At 40.0% G+C, this 20,012-nt stretch overlaps 2 protein-coding genes and 1 non-coding gene across 4 annotated transcripts; 1 reads left to right on the plus strand and 2 right to left on the minus strand.

The window, feature by feature from the left end:
- Positions 1-1,661: 1,661 nt before the first annotated feature.
- On the minus strand, positions 1,662-8,952 carry nop56 (NOP56 ribonucleoprotein homolog). The gene is made up of 12 exons (XM_074628782.1): positions 8,851-8,952; positions 7,297-7,386; positions 6,716-6,830; positions 6,146-6,310; positions 5,695-5,893; positions 4,640-4,827; positions 4,125-4,276; positions 3,839-3,939; positions 3,112-3,260; positions 2,797-2,918; positions 2,458-2,565; positions 1,662-2,207 (listed from the first exon to the last, which is right to left on the minus strand). The coding sequence occupies exons 1-12, from the start codon at positions 8,851-8,853 to the stop codon at positions 1,890-1,892; spliced, it is 1,710 nt and encodes a 569-aa protein (XP_074484883.1). The 5' UTR covers positions 8,854-8,952; the 3' UTR covers positions 1,662-1,889.
- Positions 2,644-2,711, minus strand: LOC141780498 (small nucleolar RNA SNORD57). The gene has a single exon (XR_012596678.1). It is a non-coding gene; the product is annotated as a small nucleolar RNA SNORD57 (small nucleolar RNA).
- Positions 8,953-13,425: 4,473 nt separating the features above from the next.
- mlnl (motilin-like) lies at positions 13,426-15,668 on the plus strand. 2 transcript variants are annotated; one of them, XM_074628836.1, is made up of 5 exons: positions 13,426-13,624; positions 14,162-14,292; positions 15,039-15,137; positions 15,248-15,353; positions 15,535-15,668. In XM_074628836.1, the coding sequence occupies exons 2-5, from the start codon at positions 14,173-14,175 to the stop codon at positions 15,540-15,542; spliced, it is 333 nt and encodes a 110-aa protein (XP_074484937.1). In that variant the 5' UTR covers positions 13,426-13,624; positions 14,162-14,172; the 3' UTR covers positions 15,543-15,668. The 2 variants fall into 2 exon arrangements, with proteins under 2 accessions (XP_074484937.1, XP_074484946.1); XM_074628845.1 differs by lacking the exon at positions 13,426-13,624 and adding an exon at positions 13,638-13,741.
- The last annotated feature ends 4,344 nt before the right edge of the window (positions 15,669-20,012 follow it).

Here is a 20,012-nt window from a genome sequence, read left to right on the forward strand (position 1 = left end):
CACATGCAGCACCATACTAATCCATTAGTGTTCCCAGTCTTACAATGAAGGATAGTCGAGGTATAATATTTCATATGGACCAAAGGACGTTACTGTGCCAAACCAGTTCAGGACACAGGCAGCGTGGACGTCAGCACCTTTGGGCTTGTGCCAAAGTACACTAAGTACTCTAAAGGCCAGTCAACAAGTTATGCAGGTTCAGGCACCAGTAACTTAAGATGTCAAAGATAAAATTACACGTACCAATAACTGGAACACATGAAACCTAACACATAGCAGGACCATATTCAGCTTTTAGAGAAAATACTTTTTCCACCATTCATTAGTTATCGGCTTCATAGAGTGAGTCAAAACAACAAAAGCACTACTGCAGTCCAAACCAATCATACTGCAATATATAAACTGTGAAGCCTGTAATGTTTCCTTATTGTTGAGATTTATAATAATTTATTGGAGTATGTGGATTCACCTGCTGATCTTTTATTTTTATATACTGGACTCATAAGGTGAGTAGTACGGTTCATTTTGAGGCTGTGGATTGTTAAAATAATTTTAATCTGTAGCTAATATTTTACTGTTGCTGTCAATTTGTGACTAGCTGGTATTTTCCTGTCACTGGAATATGCTTTGTCATGATATCTGCAGCTTTTTTTGAAAACGTATGACATTTGTGTAGTCACCAGTCTCCAGTTCCACCAAATCAGTTTACAGCAGCTACACAACTGAATTATACGAGCGACATTGAACGCCTCCTGATGGCCACACAGGTGTTGTGAGTTACATTGATTACTGCATTGAACAATGGGAGGAGCCCTTTCGGTTATTTACTAACTAGATCTGTCTGATAGACATGTTACCTTGACAAATAACAGTAATTCATATTTGCTGCATTGCATTTAGGTTGCTGGTACATGACGTGGTTTATGAGAGCAGAGCCATCATAATTAATGTGATTAACACACCTGTGCTGATGGATGTTCGTCACCCTACATGTGAGTATGGAGCCTATGAGATTTCTTCTTACACAAAAATAGTAACTACACGCCCTCATGTCAATTAATTTATACACATTGTTGTGAGCTTTAATAATACTGCAATCATATTACAGAGGCTTTAGAAATGTTATTCAGTATTTTGACATACTGTGATAGTTCAGAAAAGCACTTTTCTAAAAGCTCTGGATATTTTATTTAAAAAAATATTAAGCTACATAAAAATGTTATGACATTTTAGTCTGTAGAATATGATGTGTGGGCCAGTACATCTCTACTGCATTCATTTAAAATGGCATTTTAACACATTTCTCAAATTATTGCACCTCCTGGCCATATTGCTATTGATAACATTTTAATTGTGCAGCCCTAATTTATGCAATGTGTGACAGAAAACTAACCGTTGCCATCTGTTGTAGTCAAATTGTCCCTACAGACCATTTACACTTCTGTGGGTGTCTGGTGGCTTGTAAAAGTCTGACAAAGTTGAAGAATTTGTAAAGGCCTCATCTGGGCCCAGATTAGTTTAAAGTATTGCTGATGCACTAGTTACTGTATGTAAAGATGGGAGTGCTAAAAATTACATCAAAACTATCCTAGCATTAGAACAGTCATTAATAGACCATTAGGATTACATAAACATTACTCATGAACCTGCAAAACATAAGATGTTTTTGAAAACATTTTAATGGATAAAGTTATTTACAGAAGTACAAGTAAATGTCACTGACTTCAAGGCACAGTTCTAAGCATTTAATTGCACTGAAACCTACTTTGAGGTTGCCAAAAAAGACAGAACATAAAGCTGCGTACATAATCTAGCTTCAGATCAAAGAGTAAAATGAATAAAAAATAAACTGTACACGTATATAAAGATTCATTCTTTGACCACATTCTTTACTCTGCTTTCTTCTTTTTCTTTTTCTTCTCAGACACCGGTGTTTCTGGGGTCTCTTCTGCTGGCTCAATGGTCTCAGTCTTTCGTTTCTTTTTCTTCTTGGCAGGAGTGTCTGTTTCCTCTGCTGCATTATCGCTGGCAGCAGCCTCCTCTGCCTGGACCGCAATCTCCTCAGATTTTCGCTTCTTTTTCTTCTTCGCTGGGGTGTCCCCTGCTCCGTTCTCTGCAGCAGGGCTCTCCGCCTCGACCTCCATCTCCTCATCTGCTTGCTTCTTTTTCTTCTTCACCACAGGGGTGTCTGCTTCTCCGTTCTCAGCCTGCAAAGAGGTAAAGAAAGGTAAGCGACAACATTGATTTGATTTTGTATCCCAAGCTAGCCTTAAATGCATAATATATCTTTTAAGTGGCTGCAGTGTCTGACTCACTTCAGCGATCAAGCCCATTGTTTGGGACCAGCCAATGGTTCGGAGTCATGGTGATATAGCATGTTGTACACTGAGACAGGACCATGTGTGGGTCAAATCTCAAATCAAACACGCATGGCCAGATACTACACTCAATGCTTACCTCAGTTTCACCGTTGGCGTCACCGTCTTGTAACTTCTTTTCACGCTTCCTGCGTTTCTTTTCCTTCTTCTCCATTTTCCGCTTGATCTCGGTTGCGACATCAGTGGCCTAAGACGAGGAAATAAAAGATTATGTAATTACAAATCGGGATGAAAACATCAAGGTTCTCTCTAGAATCATAATGCTGCATCAGGCTCATTAAATCATTTTCTACCCTCACGGTGAAGTCAGGGAAAGAATTGTCATCATTCACAGCATTGACAACTGAACTTAACCCTGATAACAAATTCATTTTAACAGACACCGATACGTGTCATGTTGAGTATTTCCTGAGCTCACCTCTTTCACCGCCTCTTTCATGACATCCACATTCTTCCGTGGCACATCGCCCGTCTCGTAGAAAGACAAGCGCTCTTCCACCTGTTCACGCAGCTTGTCACCATACACACTTGTAGGTACCTCTGCAAGAAAAATATCAAAAATCAATCACAAAGCCTGTAGAGGATTACAGTAGTTTGAAATGCCCTGTGGCTTTGCTCAGGAATTAGCTTGTCACCACCAACCCGAGGGATGAATACTGTTGACGAAAAATATTAGCATCATCGCAATTGTGCCACACGGTTTGTGAAGCCGACGCATTATTCAACTACTCACCAGAGAAACAGTCGATACGTGAGGCGATGGTGCACTTGTTGGCCAGGTATCTGGAGATGCGACCTTTGTTCTTGGCAGCGGCCCGTCCGATGAAGGTGGAGTGGAAGATGAGCCCGTACTTGGGGGTGTTGCCTTTAGTCTTTAGGGCTCTGTGTGAGAAGACAGCTGACTTCACATTCAGGATCAACAATTTTATAAAATGTTATCAAATAGGTACAAGTGGGAGTCTAAGCCTTGGGCAACAATGACATCTGTACCACTGATATTTTGAAGTGATGGTGTAAAAGCATAGACCCAGAATCAGGTCAAATCAAATCTCTGGTTTAGGTACATTTTGTGGCAGCAGTTCAGGAAGTGCAGCTCTAGTCCAAACTGCACCCCTTAATGCATGTAGAACTGGTCTAACAATGACTGACCACCCCCTAGTGGAGAAACTACTACATGCAAATTTCCAAGCCACTTGGATGAGGTGCTTTGCATCTATGCAAAAAAGACACATTTCTAATAACGTGGACATTCCTGAAGTTTGAAATTAACTAGTTTGTCAGATGTTCTACCTCAGTGCTGTGAGTGGCTGCTCAGACTGTCGGGGAGCATTTGGGCGAGAGGGATCACTCCAGAGGAGACCAAGAGTTTAGTCTCCTCCAGTCACCCTGCTCTGCTCCTGCCCAGCCCTGCCATCACTGCAGCCACTTGTTTCCCCAGCAGGGAGGGGGTGCCCCAGTACCTGAACAGGGCCTTCTCTGCTCCCAGGATCTGGACGGTGGAGGCCGGGTACTTGGCCAGGTTGGTCAGACTGCCAGCGTGAGAGATCAGACGAGCTCCCACCTAGAGAAAAGAAGATGGCGTCAGTTTCACTGACAAAAAGAGCTCTAGCAGGGCTACCACTTAAGAATGGATTTGAGGACCATCAGTACACGGTTTCTCAACACATAGATTCAGGGGATTGACAGATTTGGTATAACATCATTGGTCCGAGAGTAATGTATATACAAAAAACGGATTAAACTTACCACTTCTCCAATTAAGGCTGCTAGATTTGGAGCCACCTGGCTCATCTTGGAGCGCAGGTACTCCTGCAGCTCCAGACGATATTCCGCCAGAGACACTACACGAGTAGAGAATCTCTCTATGTTGATCAGGTCGATGGGAGAGATGTCCATACCTGGAGAAGAGAACAGATCAGGAGAAGGTGTTGAGCAGAGGGATACTACTACTCACCCACTTTGTGCAGCTTTAACTATTTAACATTGATAGTCTCAACTACAATGTGTGATTGTTTCTCCCGACAGGATCCGCAGCGAGGTTGTGTGCCTTCACTACAGGTTTATGAGAGATAATCTACTCTGCCCCCCTGTGTTGGTCACCAAGGACAAATATTGGTCCAGGGTGGGCAAATAGGGGGCACGGTGCAGTTTTAAGGCATAATTGTGCTTTTGCAAATCAGCAGGTGTTCGCTAAAGCATAGAAGTGTTAAGATTACATTTGTATTTTAATGTTAATGTCTTAAGACAGATTGTTTACTGACCCATGGAGGAACGAGATGCCTCCAGGATGGCCTGAGCCTTGCCGGCATCCATCACCACTTCCTCTAGACTCTCCAGACTCTCCTCCGACAACTCCTTCCTGTTTCCGATGAGCTGAGCCATGCGGCAGTACATCGAGTTGTCTGACACGATCCTTATCAGCTCTGGGAAGTGGTAGCCATACCACTCACTGCAGACACAAAATAGAAAACACATGTGAAGCCACTTTGTAATGTCAGAAGCACAACATTCATACAGGCAATTCAAAGTGCTTTACATATATAAAAGCAAGATACGAGCACAAAGTGCATAAGATAAAAACGAATATAAAAGTATAAGTTAAAAAAAAAATTAAGAGGATAATAAAAACAAAAGACAGTGAAGTATTTGATCAATTTAGACTAAGCTACTGGAGTTACCCTGCACTATACTAATTTCTAACAGTCTTCTGCACTTTCTTAGTAGTCCTGTATCACAGCTGTTACCTGCACTATATTCAGTTTTAACAGTTTTCTTCATCTCCTTGTATTTGGTATATTTTTTTGTAAAATGTTAAATTAGCAGTACATTTATTGATTTAAACAAATATTTTTATTTTTTCCCTCCAAAATAAACACCAACAATGTTGTGGCTCTGAAAGAAATAAAAATAAATTAAAAAAAGTCAGTTGTCAGGTCAGCATATTCAAACACTGCTGCATTTCAAAAGGCCTTCCTCAGTTGTTCAGGGTTACATGGAGTTGTCAGCACAGAAACTCAGGGGATTGACAGATATTGAACATCATTACAAACTGAGGAAACACCAACACAGACAGGAACTAAGTTAGGAAATCATCTTTACCTTCAGAAATGGCGTTCATGTACTTTATACTACTAACTTTTTACTGCCTTTTTACTAACATGTTTTGCACTATAGAACTGTGATGCTGGAAACTCCAATTTCCCTCGGGATTAATAAAGTTACTATCCATCTACCTATCTATCTAAACGCAGCCACGTTCTTGGAGAATGACTGCACATGTGAATAATGTCTCGATGTGTGATGGAGGGAACCTTACCGGACACGCATGGAGAAAGTGTTGATGTCTTTGTCCAGCTGATCCAACAGAGCGATGGACTGGATGATCATGTTGTCGACTCTGTTGACGTTGAACTTGACTTTAGCTCTGGAGTAGCTGTGGCCCAGACCCAGCTGTGCCTTGGAAGCGGCCAGGGCAGTCAGACCCTTCACTAGGGAGTGGAAGTGCAGACGCACACCTGACAGGAGAGATAGCAGATAGAAGGGTTTGTCTGAGTTTAGTGCAACAGCAGCAGAACAGCATGTGACCTGCGGCTGTTCAGATTTTCAGTATAAACCTTCATGAGTTTCAGGGTCACAAGATTGCATCAAAACAGGCCACATTGTTAAAATACTAGGATTATGTTCCAGTCATATGAGCTGTACTTGTTCTCTATAGTCAAACAAAAAGTAAACAGGGTAAATAAATCAGATCCAAATGGTCTCCTCACCTCTGGCTATCTCTGCCACCACCCCTCCAGTCTGGATGGAAACGGTAAATTCTTCTTGTAAAGCTGCTCCGATCTTGGCATCTGAAACCCCCAACGTGGCTTTCTTCTTCCCAGAGAGGGGCAGGTTTGTCTCTAGGAACAACTTCAGGTCAGCGTGAACCACACCTGCAAGTGAAAGAGGGGAGATTAGTCATCTATCCATTTATACTGGGTTGAAATTAAGCTTTGATTCTGCAGCACAGCAATTTGAAAGATGTGACACTGACTAATGTGACTTCTGATTATACAATCGGGTCAACAGTATTTATTGATTTAAACAAATATCCCCCCCCCGAAATAAACACCAACAATGTTGTGGCTCTCAAAGAAATAATATTTTTTTTTTTTTAAAGTCAGTTGTCAAGGTCAGCATATTCAAACACTGCTGCATTTCAAAAGGCCTTCCTCAGTTGTTCAGGGTTACATGGAGTTGTCAGCACAGAAACTCAGGGGATTGACAGATATTGAACATCATTACAATCTGAGGAAACACCAACACAGACAGGAACAAAGTTAGGAAATCATCTTTACCTTCAGAAATGGCGTTCATGTTCTCCAGAGCAGCCTGGGCCGACTTGAAGGGGAAGAAGGCAGCCAGGCTCACCATGCCGTTGAACTTTCCAATGCTCAGCACGCTCTCCTCCACCTGAAACAGTTAATGTTATGTTTAATTATTTTGCACAATTTAAGACTATACAACATAACAAAAATAAATGAATGCAGGAAGAGGCAAAAAAACAAACACTGGGCTTATCTGAAGCCTCCACCCAGAGACAAGATTAATATGACTACAGTAGTGATAACAAAACAATATATATATACATTTTTTAAGGATTTTATTTCAGCTACTTTAACAAATTTAAACAGTCACTGAAATGCTGTCCAAACACATTCACAGCCCATTTAAAAAAAAAAAAATCATTCTTAAATGTTCCTTTAAGCGACTTTTGACTGATTAATAGTTTATTGATAGATTTGAAAAGCTACTCTAGAATTTGGTCCCCTAAATCTTATCGAAAATCGACCTCTACTAGTGAGGAATTTAGGTGGCTCCGTCTGCAAAAGCAGATTAAAACAGCAGATAAAGGCTCGAGGACGGAGAAAAGACCCACCTGAGGTAGCAGCATGCCGATCTCCTCCACCTCTTTCACGGCGAACAGCGCGTAGCCGGACGCATGCTCGTACAACACGTGCAACAGCACCTGCGAAAAGGTAAATGCAACAGATTAAGAAGCGAAACAGACATACTCTCGACAAATCGTAACATTACTGCAACACAAAATGTTAAGTGTGTCTCCAATCTCCACGTGGTTATTTTTCATCGCACCATAGCTAACGTTAACTTGCTCATGTCAAGCATGAAATATAGCATTTAAATGCAATAGATTAAGATGCGAAACAGACAACTATGGATGTATGGTAACATTTACTACAACAAACAATGTTAATGTGCAATGTTAAAGTGTGCTTCCAATCTCCACGTGGTAAAAGTAGCACCATTGCTAACGTTAACTCGTGTCAAGCATTCAATGTAGCATTTAAATGCAATAATTATTCATACTGTTATTCTGACTTCAGTTTAGTGATCCTAATACTTTAGGAGAACTTTTAAACAGATAATGCACTTTAGGCAAGGCAAGTTTATGTATATAGCACATTTCATACACAGGCAATTCAAAGTGCTTTACATATATAAAAGCAAGATACGAGCACAAAGTGCATAAGATAAAAACGAATATAAAAGTATAAGTTAAAAAAATATTAAGAGGATAATAAAAACAAGACAGTAAAGTGCAGTATTTGATCAATTTAGACTAAGCTTGTCCTGTATCACAGCTGTTACCCTGCACTTATATTCAGTTTTAACAGTTTTCTTCATCTCCTTGTATTTTTATATCTGGTATTTTTTTGTAAAATGTTAAATTAGCAGTAAATTTATTGATTTAAACAAATATTTGTATTTTTTCCCTCCAAAATAAACAATGTTGTGGCTTTGAAAGAAATAAAAAGGCCTTCCTCAGTTGTTCAGGGTTACATGGGGTTGTCAGCACAGTAACTCAGTGGATTGACAGATATTGAACATCATTACAACTGAGGAAACACCAACAGTTAGGAAATCATCTTTACCTTCAGAAATGGCGTTCATGTACTTTATACTACTAACTTTTTTTACTAACATGTTTTGCACTATAGAACTGATGCTGGAAACTTGAATTTCCCTCGGGATTAATAAAGTTCCTATCCATCTACGTATCTATCTAAACGCAGCCACGTGTCGTCATGAACCCACGTGTTGACCTGGGCCCATGCGGGACAGAGCCAGGAAGCTAACTAGCATGCTAGCTGCTGACATCAGCGCAAGAATACTACCTTTAAACAACAGACTGCATTAAAATAATTGGGTTTCACCTCTTTGACTGAGACTGATAAACATGATAATGTTTGTAGTTGCAGCCAAACTAGTTTAAATTAAAGAAAAACATCCTAATGACTAATGTTAGCAACATGGGAGGCTAACTAGCTCTGTGTAAAGGCCTCACATTAGAAAACGTATAAAAAGAGACATTTCTGTTGTTAAATAGTCAGTCATTTTAAAGAGTCTTCAACTGTAAACTATAAAGATAAACTATGTAATCACTAAACACCCATCGTGACTCTTCTCTTACCATAGTTAGTGAAATCTGTGCAGCAGCAGCAGCTCGTGTCTGCTCTGCTCCGTCACCTCAGAGGAAAGACTGAGGAGAGCACACGTTTCAGCTAAATGCCTCATGACTCAAATAACGCGAGATGAGTCAAACACCGCGAGACCAGCAGGCAGAGAACTCTCTCCACCTGCTGGTTACAGACAGAGCATGCATGCATGTTACAGAACAGAAAGTTACCATATTGAGGTAAAAATGAAATATTAAAGGATAAGTCTCGTGTTGATTGATATTTACTGCAGCAGGATGTGTATGTGGGACTGAGTCAAAATAAATAATGGTAATGAAGGAATATTCAAGATTCAAGAGTTTTATTTGTCACGTACTAATACAGGATGTGCAGTGAAATGTAAAGTGGCTGTTCTCACGAGATTGTGCAAAACAACATCAACTATACAAATAATTTCAAAATGTTGTAAAAATTGTAGAGACAATAGCTATATTTACAGTGAGAGGGGTCTATAGAAAATATGGAATATAAATATAAGCGAGTGAATAGAATAGTGATGAGTGTGTGTGTGTATGCTCTGTATTCAGCCCTATGTGTGTGTGTGTGTGTGGGTAAGGGGGGCAACATGTGGCGCTTGGTGAGCGCCCTGGAGAGGTCAGAGTTCACAGTTCTGATGGCCTGGGGAAAGAAACTCCGCCTCAGTCTCTCTGTTTTTGCAGCGTGGCTGCGGAGGCACCTGCCTGACCGCAGCAGCTGGAACAGTCCGATGTTTGGGTGGTGAGGAGATGAATATGTCATCCAGTGCAATGGTGTGGCTCATTGATGTGTTCTTTTTTATACACATGGAGGTCTTATATTAGTCCGAGGTGACATCTTCAAATGTGTTGTTTTGTCCGACCCACAGTCCAAAACCCAAAGACATACAATTAACTATTCTCCAAGTAGGGATGCACTGATCCGACTTTTTCAGTCCCGATACCAATAGCGATACCTGGGCTTTGGGTTTTAGCTGATACCGAGTACTGATCCGATACCATTGTTTAATTAATAAGCTGTATGCCTCACTGTGTGGAATTGACTGGGATAATATTTTTATGTGTAAGGCAACATCAGGCTTGACTTAAAGGGACTATTTGTAACTTTCAGAAATGCTTCTTAACAGCGACACCTGTGGCCGTGAAATCAACAAAAGTCAGCGTCAAGCTCGCGCTTGCTCGCTCTCAATATACCTGAACGAGCATCAATCAAAACAGTGAGGCGACACAAGTCAGCTAAAACCACAATATCACTCTATATTTCAGCTGCTTGGCAGTAATGTTAGCTGACCAGACGAAGGTCTCTCCATGAACATGATTTAGATCTGATCCTAGTGTTGGCTTTTCCTGCCTAAGTGCAGGCTGAGGCAGCGGGGCTCTGCAGCGTGTCTCCCTGCTCTCTCCGCCCGCAGCCGGAGAGAGCAGAGGAGACACCGGCACCCGGTCGGTAACGAGAAGACAACGTAAATCTCTGTAGAGCTCCGTCACCTCACAAGACACGGGAAACCTCTGTTGGTCTGGAGGAGCTGCAGCAGTTATTTCTGCACAAACGTCCCCTGTACATTCACTAGATATTCTCAGAGCTAAACTACCTCTTCTGCAGTGTGGAGTGAACGCGCGTTCACGTCTAGAGGTGGAGCGAGCTGTGCTGTCTGATTGAAGGCGAGCAGGCAGACGAGGAGGGTACAGCGGCTACACGCGAACGCGCATATGCGAGCGCGCATGTGTGACGACCCGCTACATTTATGCGCGTACAAAGTTACAAATAGTCCCTTTAAACAATGCTTTCCCAACTTTGTAAAACAAAATGTGACCAATAAATAACTAGATATAAATTTAAAATAATAAATCATACACCAGCAACTTAGTAAAAAATCATCAAAATTAACAAGAATTACTATTCAACTGTAAACCTTTTTAACCCCGTGACAAGTTGGTCAAAACTTAATCAGGAATTAAAATTACCGTATATAATGTCTGTAGTATATTAACATAGAGCTTTATTGAATAGGTCGGCCCCATTGTCACCGATATCCGATCCAGCTATATGAGTCAGTATCGGCCCAGTATGTGAACTGGTATCGGTATCGGTGCATCCCTAATTCCAATACAAATGCAGTCAGTAATCAGTAATTGTAACACATTTGAAGTGATTTTGGCTCCAACACTGTGTTTGAAATAAAATAATGACTATAAGGTTAAAGGGCTGATTAAAAAAAGTACAAGGGAATTCCATGAAAGTACAAACACATTATATAAAGAACTGAACGTTAGGTGATGGAAAAATGTAACAAGATCTTATGCGTCATTGTGGTGCTTCAGAAGAGATACAGAGCTGTGCTCGTGTCCTTGAATTGCAATAAACCAGATACAATGGTGGGAATATTTTTAATAGTCCACTCCTGCAGAGTATTCTGACAACAGAATAAACCCGGACCGCAATAACATCTCCCCATCATGTAGGAAAACGGTTAAGTGTCATGTAGGAAAAAAGCACTGTTAAAGCTCTTTAGGGTCATGAGGTTTCCAAGGAACAGATGCATGCGGGTCTATTTGTACACAAGTATAAATTCCTGGCAGGTCGTAAACGTCGCAATGTGTTGGATATTAGTTTAGAGCAGAGAATTTATGACAGACCTCTTTGGACAGATCGTCTCCTGGCTGCTATACACAGACACACACACGCTCACAATTAAAGTCCCAGTATATTAATCACAATGATATTTTTCAGTATTTAAATAGGAGACGCATATTAAAGTCGCATACAGATTTACCTCTCAATTAGTCTGTTTTAAGATAAGTTATGAACAAAGTAGTTTTATCTTCTTCCTGAGTTTGTTTGAAGGTTAAATTACTGCAAATGTCATATGTGATAAATATAAATATATGAGACTGAAAAGTGATTTATTTGTTCATCCAATTCTACAAATAATTCACATCAGACATATTCAGTATGTGTAGAACATACTGTGTGTGTCCTGTAGCTCACACAAATATGGTGGTAGAAAGTAACTAAGTACATACTAAGTAGGAAGTACTCAAGTACTGTACTTAAGTAGTATTTTGAGGTATGCTTACTTTACTTTAGAATTGCCATTTTCAGCTTCTTTACAATTCAGAGGCCAGTATTGCACATTTGACTCCACTACATTTATTTACTAACTTTAGTTACTATTTACTTTTCATGTTCAGATCAATAATACAAACATATATTCAACAAATAAATTAAGATGTAATATTATTGATTAAGATAAAACTTTATTGATCCCCGGGGGAAATTCACAAGCTACGCAGCAGATAAACTTCATATAAAGTGATTGAATTTAGCTCCACCTTTACCAGCTTCTACATTGAAGTGATGAACACATTAAAGCATGAATCATTATCATCCAATAATATTATATACATTATCCTGAAGCAGGCCATTCTGCATAATGAGATGACTTTTTTTACTTTAAGTATAATTTGATGCTAATTTTTATTTATTACTTTTACTGAAGTAAACATGACTTTTACTTGTAATATTTCTACAGTGATATTGCTTCTTTTAATTATTTACTAGTCGACTAAAGACCAAAACGGGGGAGACACCCCAGGTGAATAGGGTATTACTAATAGATATACAATAGGTTTTTTGAAAATGTATGTTTAAGTATGCAAATGAGGCATTATCTTATCAAATATGGGCCAATTTGCATACATTTCCAGAACAGAAATCTGAACATTGGATAAATCCAGGTTTAAAATTCTTGTTTAATTTTGTTGACACATTAGAGTCAAAGGTTTCTACAGAGGGAATGTTGGATATCTCTTTTTATCACTCAATAAATCAGAAAATACTGTCAACAGACATTTAAAAAAAATCAATTTTCGCCATGTTTTTAAGAGTAAGATACTATAAATCAGGCTATGAATGATATTTAAACAAACCCCCTGGTAAATACCTTCAGAATATAGATAGGAATGAAATTGGGAAGTTTGGTTTATGAAAGTGCTACTGAAGCGGAGATTTGTGGCTCAGAGTTTGAGAAAAAACACATTTTGAGAGTATAATATGGACTGTTAAGTTCCACACATTTTGCAAGACACTACAGATAAACAGGGTAAAAATGTTTAACTAACAGATATCACCATGAAACTTTCCCAGTTGATTATTCACATTAAGACAATTATTTTTCGTATTACAAGTTTTCTGAAAGTTTATGTTTAAATATGCAAATGAGGCATTTTCTAATGCTAACTTTTGGTGAATTTAGGAGAAATCTACAGACGCAAATAGACAAAGTGTTGTCAAATAAACACCTAAATGTGTATTTTAGATGTTTTCTTTCAACTAGTCTGAAAGAAGATATGTTATGGAAGCAAAATAGCCCAAAATCTCAAAATTTACCAGAAATGAAAAAAACAACAATTATATTCTCCTTGTGTATAAATCTGAGAACTTGTTCGTGCTCATCAAAGTGTCATTTTGTCAATCTTGTCAAAGAACCTACAAAGCATGTTGAGTGTACTGCCCTAATAAAAGAAAAAAAACAGCCAGATTCCTGAGTAATATGTGTGTTTCCAGGAGCATGGGCGAGAGTGCTTGAAGGAGCCTTGAGGAGCGGATGTGAGGGAGGACAGTAAAAAGCTTAGGGACCAGGAGAGGGCTCGATATAAAGGCTGACTGGGACAAGCTGCTGTTCAGACCGGTGGAGCTCTCCTCATCTTAAAGCACACTTCCTTAAACAACTGACCAAAGCTGACACAGCAAGTGAGTAACATATGGCTTCTTCTGCTTCTCTGTCTCTCGGGGATATCCCCCCACGCTCTCTGCTACTCTTTCCTGTCTTCATTCTCCCACATTTGTGCACAGAGCTGTCTTGTTGTTGTAAGTATGGCTGGTCTACTCCGGCCTCTTATCTCTTAGCAGTTTGTTGTTTGTTACTTCCAAGCTTCTCCCTCCTCCTCCTCCCTCTCTCCCTATCTACTATCTATTTGTCAACGTCTCCCTTGCATAATGACATGGGATCCCCTGTGTCCTTCTTACTCTAAACTCACTTACTGTCTCTACACACACACACACACACACGGCACCTCATGTCAAATACTGTATGTTGAACTATTTTCCTCTCTTTCCCACTGCTTTAAAAAGCCTTCCCTAATTTATGTAAGCGGCCTGACCTCAGTGCCACTCACCCCTATTGGGTGAGGAAACACTGACTGTACTGTACACGAACCTATGCTGTTACTGCATGTATGCCTATGTACAGTATGTGTATATGTGCGTGTGTGTGTGTGCGTTGTCCAGGACGAAGCAGAATGAGCATGCGCGGAGCAGTGGCTGGTTGCTTGGTGCTGGCGTGCCTGTTGGCGCTGCTGGCCGAGAGGACGGACGGACACATCACCTTCTTCAGTCCAAAGGAGATGATGCTGATGAAGGTAGGGAGCTCAAAGTTGGATGATTGGACAGCGAGCAGACGTTTTATAGTGACGTCTGATGTCTTTTCAGTGCAATCATACGAACATTGAACTCCCATTAGAGCTTTGTCTTACATTATATTGTCCTGTGGTTTCTCTGGATGAGTGTCATTTTGATTATGTAACATGATATTACATAATATAGAGTTTTTAGATATGAATAGGTTATGAGGTTTTGCTTCTTTTCTTTGTATTTTGTTAAAGTAAATTGAACATCTTTGGGTTTTGAGTGTTGGACAATTTTAATAGCCATTTTTCTGCATTTTTTGACATTTTATAACCAAACAATAATCAATTAATTGAGAGAATAACTTGCAGATTCATAAATAATAGAAATAATAATTGTTAGTTGCAGCCCTAGTAGCAAAAAACACATCAATATTGATTAATTTTTTTTAAATTACAGTAGTATTTTGTCCATTTTATCCACCAGGAAAGATGAAATGACAAATCCAGACTCACAATTCTCATGAGTTTTTCAGTTTGCTGTTTTAGTTTGAATGATAAAGTTACAAAAAAAAGGTCAAGTGGAGTTTGCTCGCAGTGTCGAATCAGTATATTAAGAAGCTGATAAACTGTCTGTGGCTTAGGAAACAAATGAGTTACTGATAAGACAGGTATTGTGGCTCTTTGTACTTGTATGCAATGAAAGAATGACTGAAGTCCATTTTGTATTACAGTATGTTTTCATTTATTGTTTGCTGCAGGAGAGAGAAGGTAGAAAGGACATGGAGCCCCGATCGGAGGACGGTCAGTTTGAAGAGGTTACAGTCCAACTTCCTCAGGTGGAACATGTTGGAAATCCTGTGAGCACGCACACACACACCACCTTCACCCCCAATACCGTTGCTGTTTTCACCAAAGAATTGTGTCAATTGAGTACAAGTTATTAACACCTCTTTCGTTTGTGCACCAGGATAAAACAGTGGAGATCGCTGTCCGTCTCTCACCTCAACAGTTAGACCACGTGGCTCCGCTGCTCGAAGATATCATCCATGAAATAGTGGAGGATCATCAGCAAGGTACAAGTGTTTGAGATGTAGTCTGACATATTTGTTTTAAAAAACACACACACAACATGACATTGTATCTTCTTTTATTATCCAAAGATGATTAGCAGACACACACTTAACAAGTGATATCGCTGTGATTAAAACCCTCTTTTGTGATCACACTGTTCTCCCGCTATCTCCGTCTCTGCAGCCAAATAGCGAGGCCGAAGACACCGGGGGGAGGAACGCTGTACAAATTCTTCAAAAAGCACTGAATGCTCAAATGTTTTATTGTGTTTTAATGAATCAGTCAATAAAGGGAAATGATTGTGTCACTTAATGGAACCTCTTTTGTTGTCATTTCTGAGGAAGCATGTCAGCGAGAGTTGGCCACACGGTGTCAGCATGTAACAGGAAGCTCTTTCATTTCAATCATTCACATACCTGAATGAAAGTCACGTGACTTTCTTGACCTATTCACCAATTTCACAGAATTCATGATACGAAAAGTAAGTGATTAACCAGTGTTATTCACACTTATGCAAGTGACAAACTTTGTATATTTTATTACTCTTAAAAACAGTTAATTTCCCTTCAAATTACTTATAAAAATCTATTCAGAAACTCCACCTGATGATTTTAAAGACACATTATGTCTGAATTGTTCATTCAAGAAGTGCAGTAATACGACGGCGGAATTTGACCCCTTTTCTGTTATCAAGCCTCCGTTTGCCTGATAGTTGTTTCAGAGCTTCGACGTCAGCCTCTCGCAGATCTCAAAGTCCTTGACTGCAAGGGCAGCGTCTCGAGCTAAAGGGGCGGGGAGAACCAGGCTGCAGTCGCTGTCACAATACTTCCCAGTTATCCCCTCCATTTCCTCTGCGACGGCACAGTAGGTTGGGCTCACGGCACCCTCCTCTGGAGACTGAGAGGAAGACAAGAACGATGAAGAAGAAATATTAGAGTGCAGTCAACAAAAATGACAAATATGCAACCGGGAAGTTAGTGTAATCCCTGCCCTGAGGTTAAAGAGGAGCTATTATGCTTTTATGCCTTTTTTCCCTTTTCCTTTAGTGTGTTTTATAGTTTTTTGGTGCATGTTAAAGGTCAGAAAACTGTCTGAAACGCCTCACTTGAAGTCCTGCCTTTTCTTCCATAATGTGGTGATGTCAACAAGTAACACATTTGCACAAGAGTAGGCTGTGGCTCAGAGGCAGAGTGGGTCGCCCGCTAATCGGGAGGTCAGTAAAGGGAAATGATTGTGTCACTAATGGAACTTCTCCTGAACTGAACTTCTCCTGAACTGTCTGAAACGCCTCGCTTGAAGTCCTGCCTTTTCTTCCATAATGTGGTGATGTCAACAAGTAACACATTTGCACAAGAGTAGGCTGTGGCTCAGAGGTTGAGCGGGTCGCCCACCAATCGGGAGGTCAGTAAAGGGAAATGATTGTGTCAATTATTGGAACTTCTATCAGTCCCTTGTGCCAGTCCACATGTCGACGTGTCCTTGAGCAAGATACTGAACCGCAAATTGCTACCGAAGGCTGTTCCATCGGTGGCACCGCCTGTGTATAAATGTGTGTATGAATGTGTAAATGCTGACATGTAGTGTAAAGTGCTTTGAGTGGTTGGAGGACTAGAAAGGCGCTGTATAAATGCAAGTCCCTCTACCGTCCATTTACGGCGCATAATACCTGCCTAGTGACTAGTTTCGCACGCCCTCAAAGAAAGCTAGTTCGAGCCGAGCTGGAGCGGAGTCCGAAGAGTTTGGTTCGGTTGACCAATCACAACAGTGGGCCAGCTGACCAATCAGAGCTGATTGGGCTTTCCCCTGGGGGGAGCATTTCAGACAAGACAGGGTGAAAAGAGGTGCTGCAGCACAGCCGGTATGAGAAAAGTAAAGCGCTTTGAGCATGTTCGAGTAGAAAACCAAAATACAATATGCACCTGAAAATTAGCATAATAGGTCCTCTTTAAACATAGTTTGCCCCTACAGCTACACATCACAGATGAACATCAGGAGGATAAGTGCAAGAGTTTGAAATCTGTGCAAGAAAACACACAAAAACTGGTGATAGATCCCAGATGTGAAAGCTGTGTGTATGTGTGTAGCCATGGTTACATGTGACACAGAATGAATTCCAGAGTAATTTGTATAAACATACACAAAAACACAATGTGACGGGTCTGCTGAGCATACACTGCTTATCAGTTTTTCAATTGGACACATTTCAACCAAACCTCGTTAGCCAACTTCTTAGTTCAACTTTTACCTACTGTGCTTACCGCAGTGTGCACACAGTGTTCCTGTGTAAATAGATTATGGATTATTAACACCAGTTTGGATGCCCTCCGAATAAAATTGGTTAGCTAAATAGCCTATGGCTAAACTGTCCACTCATAGAGTTAGTGTAATCCCTGCCCTGATGTTAAAGAGGAGCTATTATGCTTTTATGCCTTTTTTCCCTTTTCCTTTAGTGTGTTTTATAGTTTTTTGGTGCATGTTAAAGGTCAGAAAAGTTTGCAAAAGCCCAAAGTCCACGCCAAAGGGAGTTACTCTCCCCCACAGAAACACTGCTCCAAAGTAAGTAAGTAACAAAGGACTGACTTCTGCATTTGGTTAACTGGAAGTCTTGGACAAAGTCTGTTTTGAAGAACAAAGGATTCCTCAGAACAATGATTGCTTTTACAAAGTTCTATATTGAGTAGCAGATTTCCACAATTAATGGTCTGTGAAGCATGTGGAAATACCTAATCTTGTTTTCCTGGGGTTTCTAACGATTGTCATCTGGCTTGCACATTGAGAAGGAACACAATGTTCTGACTGTCAAAGCTAATCATTGAAAGATCAGATCTTTACCGCAGACAACAAGCCTTTTTAACAGCACACATTTTGACTTGTCATAGTAAAGGAAAAGCACCAGTAAGAACTCGGGCTGTCAAGTAGCAGCATGCCGATCTCCTCCACCTCTTTCACGGCGAACAGCGCGTAGCCGGACGCATGCTCGTACAACACGTGCAACAGCACCTGCGAAAAGGTAAATGCAACAGATTAAGAAGCGAAACAGACATACTCTCGACAAATCGTAACATTACTGCAACACAAAATGTTAAGTGTGTCTCCAATCTCCACGTGGTTATTTTTCATCGCACCATAGCTAACGTTAACTTGCTCATGTCAAGCATGAAATATAGCATTTAAATGCAATAGATTAAGATGCGAAACAGACAACTATGGATGTATGGTAACATTTACTACAACAAACAATGTTAATGTGCAATGTTAAAGTGTGCTTCCAATCTCCACGTGGTAAAAGTAGCACCATTGCTAACGTTAACTCGTGTCAAGCATTCAATGTAGCATTTAAATGCAATAATTATTCATACTGTTATTCTGACTTCAGTTTAGTGATCCTAATACTTTAGGAGAACTTTTAAACAGATAATGCACTTTAGGCAAGGCAAGTTTATGTATATAGCACATTTCATACACAGGCAATTCAAAGTGCTTTACATATATAAAAGCAAGATACGAGCACAAAGTGCATAAGATAAAAACGAATATAAAAGTATAAGTTAAAAAAATATTAAGAGGATAATAAAAACAAGACAGTAAAGTGCAGTATTTGATCAATTTAGACTAAGCTTGTCCTGTATCACAGCTGTTACCCTGCACTTATATTCAGTTTTAACAGTTTTCTTCATCTCCTTGTATTTTTATATCTGGTATTTTTTTGTAAAATGTTAAATTAGCAGTAAATTTATTGATTTAAACAAATATTTGTATTTTTTCCCTCCAAAATAAACAATGTTGTGGCTTTGAAAGAAATAAAAAGGCCTTCCTCAGTTGTTCAGGGTTACATGGGGTTGTCAGCACAGTAACTCAGTGGATTGACAGATATTGAACATCATTACAACTGAGGAAACACCAACAGTTAGGAAATCATCTTTACCTTCAGAAATGGCGTTCATGTACTTTATACTACTAACTTTTTTTACTAACATGTTTTGCACTATAGAACTGATGCTGGAAACTTGAATTTCCCTCGGGATTAATAAAGTTCCTATCCATCTACGTATCTATCTAAACGCAGCCACGTGTCGTCATGAACCCACGTGTTGACCTGGGCCCATGCGGGACAGAGCCAGGAAGCTAACTAGCATGCTAGCTGCTGACATCAGCGCAAGAATACTACCTTTAAACAACAGACTGCATTAAAATAATTGGGTTTCACCTCTTTGACTGAGACTGATAAACATGATAATGTTTGTAGTTGCAGCCAAACTAGTTTAAATTAAAGAAAAACATCCTAATGACTAATGTTAGCAACATGGGAGGCTAACTAGCTCTGTGTAAAGGCCTCACATTAGAAAACGTATAAAAAGAGACATTTCTGTTGTTAAATAGTCAGTCATTTTAAAGAGTCTTCAACTGTAAACTATAAAGATAAACTATGTAATCACTAAACACCCATCGTGACTCTTCTCTTACCATAGTTAGTGAAATCTGTGCAGCAGCAGCAGCTCGTGTCTGCTCTGCTCCGTCACCTCAGAGGAAAGACTGAGGAGAGCACACGTTTCAGCTAAATGCCTCATGACTCAAATAACGCGAGATGAGTCAAACACCGCGAGACCAGCAGGCAGAGAACTCTCTCCACCTGCTGGTTACAGACAGAGCATGCATGCATG

The sequence above is a fragment of the Sebastes fasciatus genome, chromosome 1 (assembly GCF_043250625.1).
Source record: "Sebastes fasciatus isolate fSebFas1 chromosome 1, fSebFas1.pri, whole genome shotgun sequence".
NCBI classification, from domain to species: Eukaryota; Metazoa; Chordata; class Actinopteri; order Perciformes; family Sebastidae; genus Sebastes; species Sebastes fasciatus.